We start from the raw sequence: 7,142 nt of genomic DNA, 5'->3' as shown, positions 1-7,142 counted from the left end.
AACAGAGCACAGCAAATTGACTTGACTAAGATCTTTTTCTTACAGCTTCTTTTCATTCAAAAACTTGATGTTTTAAATTGTAAATGAAATGTCTTCTACATTAATAAAACCCAGGAGACAATATACATAGCATTTATTGTAATTCACACATTTACACTCAAGTACCAATTCTTCCCCATATATATAAAAAAGAGGAAAAATTGTTTTAAAATACAGACAAGACTGGGGGGAAAAAAAGAAACCAAGTTGACATGAAAGGCTGCCACATTTGCTCAAACCCTAAGGAATCTGACATTTATCTTCTTCAGGATGCAGACACCCAATTTTGTGAAAATCTGTCCTGCTTCATTTGCTGCCTTCCTGAAAAAGTGTTGCTTCCATCCCCAGTTTTATCCAGCACCCCAACCCCCTTCCTCCTGCTGCTGGTCGTTCCCTGTATTCCTCTGTCCTCGTCTTCCTCCGGTTTTCTGAGGCGGAGCTGCAGGCTGCAGCTGACAGGACGGTACGGACCGGGCGACAATTAGGGAAGCGTGGGAGAGACAGCCGAACCTGTTGCCAATTACGGCGACCATGATCTGGAACGGCGTATAAAGCTGGATTAATGGGCTCCCTGAGCACGGCGCAACTCACTCCACAGCTCACCCAGCTCCACCATCAGGCACGGGGATAAAACAAGGTGCTTTCATTCATTACGTTTCCGTGGGAACAAGTTATACACAGAAGTAAAAAAAAAAAAAAAAAAGTGCATTCATAGGAGCAACTTGTCAACTCCAATATTCAAAAACAAACTGTAACAGCAAAAAAAAAAAAAAAAAAGTGAAGTTTTAAAGGTATGACAAATCTAACCGGAACTGTTCAGTGTGTGTGAAATCTACACTGTGACCTAATCAAGGAGGAGATGGCATGTCTGCCTGCGACTTCAGCACATCAGCAGTAGGAGCTCTTCCCCAGCAGCATGCTCTGAAGCTGCCGAATCCGGCTCTCCTGCGGCAGCGCCAGCCTCTTCTCGGCACGCTCCTCTTCCTCCAGCAGCTGCTCGATGTAGCAGGAGGAGCCCAGCAGGATGTGGCCTGTGGCCTGCATGGAGAAGATGGTCCATCGCAGAGCCTCCCTATGGCACAGAGCACAGGCAGAGTGAGGAGGAGAGCGGGGGGGGGGGGGAAAAGGATCGTTCCTCGTGCAGCAGCAGAAATGCACAGCTCCGACATGCATATGTAAACATATATACACACCATTTGGATTGGTTGGGTGCAGATTAATATGCATACGGAGCAACAACCAAAAAGTACCTGGTACAGTGGGTCGCACAAGCATTCGCACCACTTAAACATCTCCATGTTTGTCACATTACGACGGTAAACTAATGGGTTTTATCAGAGTGTAACAAAGTAGTGGGTAAGTGTGAAGCTGATGTTTCACAAATAAATCTGAAGTTCATTGTTTTCATTGTGTTAAGCATCCAGCTGCTTCATCAATACATTGTACAACCAGCTGACTCTGCAATTACAGCTGGAAACCAGAAGAGGCGCACTTCTACCAGCTTGGAACAGGTGAAGACATTCTGTTGTCCGTTCTTCGCTAAATAGTTCAAACTCATCCTGGATAAGACTGTCGCAATAGGTTTTGCTGGATGATGAAGAGTCCTAGAAATTATTGTGATAAATAATAATGTTTTGAGACTACTTTAAATTAGTATTATAATGGTATAATAACAGGCGTTTTCCCTCTCAAAGACCAACTAACTTTGTACAGAACATTCCAGAGTAGAACTGGATAACATTTTGAATACCGTATAGAAAAATTAATTTAAAAAATAAAAATTAAAACATAAGAAAAAAACTACACACAACCAAAATCAAATAAAATGGATCTAAACAAATCAATCACACCTTGGAAGAAAAAAAAGGATTAGAATGATATCAAGCTCATGTTAACTTATGCAATTAAACAATGATTGTGAACTGCGACAGGTTTAATCCTGGATTTAGAGAACCTATTACGACATCAAAATCTTGGAATTAGGTCTAAACTTTGACTGGACCATTCAGACATGAATGTGCTTTACTTTAAACCAGTCCATTGAAACTCCAGCTGCACGTTTCAGATAATCATCTGACTGGTTTTCTTTCAGTCTTCTTAGATCAACTACCTCATCACTGCTGGAAAAAAAATAAAATAAATAAATTATATATATATATAAAAATATATATATATATATAAATATAAAAGCATCTCCACCATGTTTTGTTTCCAGGTCTGGTGCCTCTGAACACCAGACCTTTATGGTGTGGTGAAAGTTTGTCATTTCCTGGATTTTATTTAGGGGCATGAGTACAGAGAGCCCAACAAAAACATTTCCACTTTTCAGATTTGAATTTGTAAATATTTTTGTCCTCCATTTTGTGCTTATCTTATACATAAAATCCCAATAAACTACAGTACACTAAAAAGTGTTTGTAGAGTTAAAAAAAAAAAGAAAAAAGGAAAAAAAAAGCAGCCCAAAGCCATTTTTAGCCCTGCTTCCTCAACCTGCTCTCCAAAACCTCTCATGTCCTTTCAACAGCAGAGAGAGTATCACATTTGACAAGTCTGCAAACCGTAATCCTCTTTGGCCGAGGCTCCGTATCAAAGCTGGAAACCAGCCGATCCAGACAGTGGTGACATAACACCTCGGAAAATTAATCTCACTAAAATCTGACCTTTGTTCTTCCGTCAGCTCTCTGTATTGCCACAAATAGAAAATGAGCTGATAAATTCCTGTTTTGTCTATTTAAGGTGCATCTAATAATCCTGGAAATTGGTGCTCAGAAAAATAATAAAAAAGGTCACCAAAACACATCTGGAAAGAGGGGAACTGGCTCCAAAAAAGCAATTTAAAGATTGCTTTGCGGTTTGTAGACGTCAAGTCAACCATTTTTTTTATACAAGCCCAAACTTTATATCGACTCAGTTCTACAGGAGTTCATTTCAAAAGGTCAATTCCTTAGATGGGACACAGCAGCTCATCTTTAAGTTACTAAAGTAAAATATTAGACAGCAGTTCTGAAAAGGCCTCAGAGAGAACATCCCAAGTTTGGAGCTCATAAAGCACCATTGAATCCATCCATTAAAACTAGAAAATGACACAAGAAATACAACTTCCTGTTTCAGTTTGCCACATAGGAAGCACAAGAAACATGTGGATCAATTTGAGAGTACACTCCAAACCAATGCCATGTCGCAATCAGCACACCATTCTTATGGTGAAGCAGGGTGATGGCAGCATCATGGTGTGGAGCTTAATCACTGCAACTCCATTTAATTTTGACCAGAGTTTAGGTTTTTGAGACGTTCCGTTGGTTTTGTGTAAACTGCGTTTATAGTTCATGCTAACTTGAATGACGGATTCATCTTTTGCACTTTGACAACTCAGAAGATGATTTCATATGTAGTCAGGGCACTATTTCAAAAAGGCCTTTAAAAAGGTTATTTGCATTATAATTATCAATGGTGCAAAAAATCCCGTCTGTTTTTAAGATTATATAGAGCAATTTCAACTTTTTTGTAAAATCACATTATAGATTTTACGAAAAAAAAAAAGGTTTATGTTATAGAAAACCTAAACTTTACACAAAAATATATTTTTTTTAAAACTGACGTTTTGAAAAAAAAAAAAAAGTGCTGCAGTCATCAGTAAGTTTATGCTGCAACAATCACAAAGAGACGTGGCAACATCCTGGAGGGACTGACTAGGAACTCCTAATGAAACCCTCGTCAGCTAATCACCAAGCATCACCCATGTGTCACACGAGCTGAACTCCATGCTTGCTTATAAAGGAACTACAGATAGTTTGTCGATCAGAAATCCTGGTTTTTTTACCTGCAATATTCAAATAAAGTAAAATCTCTGCTATACTTTTAAGACTCACTTGAGCATCTTTTTGGCTGCGTAGCATCGCAGGTCGTAGGACACAGTGTAAGCGCCGTAGAATGTTGCTTTCACGTTAAGGCAGCCAATGAAATCCTTGGGGTTGTTTTTGTAAAGGTCCAAGGTCAGTTTGGCAACATCTGTGCGGGGCTTCTGTAGGCACTCGATGGTCTGAAGTCTGGAGGGGCAGTTCTATAAGGAGGAGGGGAGACAGAAGAGACATCGTTTTGGTTGGAAGAACATTTTGTTGGCATTTCTGGAATGGAAACCCCAGTAAACATTCATAAGGAGGAATTCAACCTTTCCTTTTAATTATTTTATATTATGAAGACACCTTATGTTGATTATCTCAGTTTAAAAGGGCAAACCACATAATTAAAACTGTTTTTATTCTTTAGGTTAAATATCCAACATGCATGCAGCTGGATCGCAACGCCTGACATTTCCCTACCAAACAACTGGCATTTTGAGGCATGGACAGACTGCTGAAGAGTGCCATCTAGTGGCCGTTACAGTGAACAAGAGTCTTACAGGATGTAGACTCCACTTTTGTTCCTTCTCCAGAACCATCAGAACCGTGTTCTCCGGCAGCGTTTGGAAGAACTCCTCGGTTTCCACGCCAGTGCCGTCCTCATCCAGAACCAAGGCGCTGACGCACTGCAGACTGAAAGAGTCGCTAACCTGGACCCAGCAAAGAAAAGCAAAAAATTTTATATATATATATATATATATATATATATATATATGATGATAGACTTTATAAATATGCTAAAAATGTACAGCAAAACTGAATTTAGATGCATCACAGGATATTAAAATCCAGGTGGTCTTCTTTGAGAGAGAGTCTGACAAACCTATCAAGACAGACGCTTGAACCAGAGGTACAATGGAAGGGTTTAGGATAGAAAAGCAACAATTTGAAAGATTTGGGCAGATATCTGATATTAGTATTGCCATTTAAATGCCGATAAACAATATACTGTAAAGATTTCTACCCTGACACCATGAAAATACAACCACATGACTGACATTGATTCTCTGTTTCAGTAGTTAACACCCAACAGTCTAGATCTGAATCACCATCATATGACCAAACAAATCCTCCATCGACTACCATTAACTCAGCACCAGGCTATCCTTGCCACTGCTAAGTCTTCAGCTTATATCTAGCTTTTCCCATCTTCTCACCTTATTTGTCAGGTCTAGGAGCGTCTCTGCCATGATTCCTTTCTTCACGCTGCGGTCCACATTCGTTACCCTGAAGGGTTTTGGTCGAAGCGTCCGACCCGAAAGCAGCTGGGAGGTCATGGAGGCGCTGGCCGAGACGCTGGACGTCACAACCCTGAAGAAAAAACAAAATGGTTTGAGTGGAAACCTGCTCCTTCAACTTAGCAATGCCTTGATCGTGCAGGCTAATGGAGGACAGGCCTTACTTTGACAGGGAGGATGGAGTCAGAAGGCTGAGAGACTTCATGGCATAATCCATGTGAGCAGATGCAGACCTGCAATTATAAGCGGCGTTGGTTGACATCTTTCTATAAGCTAATGGTGACAGCTCAACTTGGTAACTCAATACTTCAATTAAAATGGAATCTATTCCTCAGTTCGGAACAATGTTTGACCGTGAAGCCCAAACAGTAAGTTAAAACAGGCTTACATTTTGAAAAATGTGACAGCTGTCCTCAGTTTTCTCTCAAGGGAAATCGTCACTTTCTTCCTCCAATACCGATCCAACCTCAGTTAAACTCCTCAACCACCAACACGGATGCTCTCCCTGTTCTCTTGTCTCTTCTTCTTGCAACACTCGGTGACTGAACTTTGTGCTGATGACTGCTGAGCTGGTGGCGAGTGGTCAGCTTTATTGAGAAACTCTCCACAGACACTCCCACTGACTTTGGACCACACTTTGACCCAGTAGTACAAACTGCAGAGCTTACTGGCCACCCAGACAGAAAACTACACATACTGCAATTTTCATTTTATCCTAATGCATTCATAAGAGTTCAATACTATGTTTTAATTTAATCATAAAATAAATTAAATGTTAACTTTGCAGGCTATAACATTTCAGGCGCATTCAAACACTTGGTAGCTTTGGTGGACTTTACATTTGTGATCAAGATCCTAAAGCCCAGAAAAAGGCAAATGGAAAAAAAAAGTGGGTTTATTGCAACAGAAGAAAAAAAAAAGTCCAGTCATCATTTTATACTCTTACTTTAGCGTTTTGTGAATGTTCACATGCTAAAAGGCAAACGCTGTACAAATCCGATACCGTTCACCGTTTCACTGTCATATTGACTCAGTGAAACAACACTAGTGTCGAGTCTAAACTCATTTAGAAACTCTGATTTTAAACGTGGGATCAATAAATTAAGCAAGTAGTTCCCCGTTTTACTTCCGTTCAAATAATGAGGTAAGCAACCTGTAGTCATTTTTCGCTGATGGACTTCAACTTGAGATTTATGGTGCTGATTATTTACCGTGTCAGAGGTCACGCTCACTTTAACAGTGCTTATGATGGGACGGATCAATTCCCCGCATTAGGTCATGGTTAGTGTACAGTACATGCCAGCTAACACACCACCGCTGTGTCAGCTGCTATAAAATCAGACAAGGTGTGTTCAGAACACCTGGTTAATTATCATGGTTCACCTGGAAAGGGTGGATAATTATTATTAAAAGAAACATGGGTCTACGTACACGGTACTCTGCCGAGATATTGACAAACGAATCACAAAATATGGATATTTAACATGATAAAACATTTAGGCAGAGCAGGATAATGAGGAAAGCAAGAAGTAGATTTGACCATAAGAGAATCCAGAAACTTCAATAGAATGTTATAAAAAAAAATACCTTTAAAAGGTTGGAAAAACACAGAAACTTACTTTTCCTGTGTTGCTCAAGCGAAGAAGTTCTTCCAAACGAGCCTGCGTCTAGGTCCGCACCATTTACACGCCGGCGCAGGTTTGCAGCAGAGGAAGTAGGCGGAGTCTGCAGTACTTGAATTGGCACATCAGCTGCCTGACATAGCGCAAACCGCCAGCATCCGCCAAGTTAAGGTTGCAAAAACAATACCCTATGCTCCGCAAAATGAAGAAAAGAGAAAAAAAAAGGAAAGAAAGATTGGAAAGCTCTCGAGTATTTTAGCTTGTAGCCATTGAGGTTATGTATCTGTTTATTTCATGTTATTTTTGGGGTTGCACTTTTTTTTTGTTGGCAAGTGAGGACACAA

The 7,142-nt window shown here is 40.1% G+C and overlaps 1 protein-coding gene across 2 annotated transcripts; it reads right to left on the bottom strand.

Annotated features, from left to right (window-relative positions):
* Positions 1-116: 116 nt before the first annotated feature.
* Positions 117-6,903, bottom strand: cidec (cell death inducing DFFA like effector c). Of its 2 annotated transcripts, none has more exons than XM_015041866.1 (6): positions 6,796-6,903; positions 5,341-5,409; positions 5,096-5,249; positions 4,439-4,588; positions 3,909-4,099; positions 117-1,111 (listed from the first exon to the last, which is right to left on the bottom strand). In XM_015041866.1, the coding sequence occupies exons 2-6, from the start codon at positions 5,391-5,393 to the stop codon at positions 928-930; spliced, it is 732 nt and encodes a 243-aa protein (XP_014897352.1). In that variant the 5' UTR covers positions 5,394-5,409; positions 6,796-6,903; the 3' UTR covers positions 117-927. The 2 variants fall into 2 exon arrangements, with proteins under 2 accessions (XP_014897352.1, XP_014897351.1); XM_015041865.1 differs by lacking the exon at positions 6,796-6,903 and adding an exon at positions 5,565-5,707.
* Positions 6,904-7,142: the final 239 nt, after the last annotated feature.

This window comes from Poecilia latipinna, unplaced genomic scaffold (genome assembly GCF_001443285.1).
Source record: "Poecilia latipinna isolate Pla-1442-1.1 unplaced genomic scaffold, P_latipinna-1.0 Scaffold572, whole genome shotgun sequence".
In the NCBI taxonomy this organism is placed as follows: domain Eukaryota; kingdom Metazoa; phylum Chordata; class Actinopteri; order Cyprinodontiformes; family Poeciliidae; genus Poecilia; species Poecilia latipinna.
Note: the sequence above shows the minus strand (reverse complement) of the source record. Positions and strands in the feature narration are given on the sequence as shown.

Bases quoted from the DNA above. Each gene is read 5' to 3' on its own strand.
- cidec (XM_015041865.1), bottom strand. The intron at 5,250-5,340 runs GTAAGGCCTGTC...TTTTTTCTTCAG, and splicing joins ACTCCATCCTCCCTGTCAAA to GGTTGTGACGTCCAGCGTCT. The intron at 4,589-5,095 runs GTGAGAAGATGG...TGCTGGGTCCAG, and splicing joins TCCTAGACCTGACAAATAAG to GTTAGCGACTCTTTCAGTCT.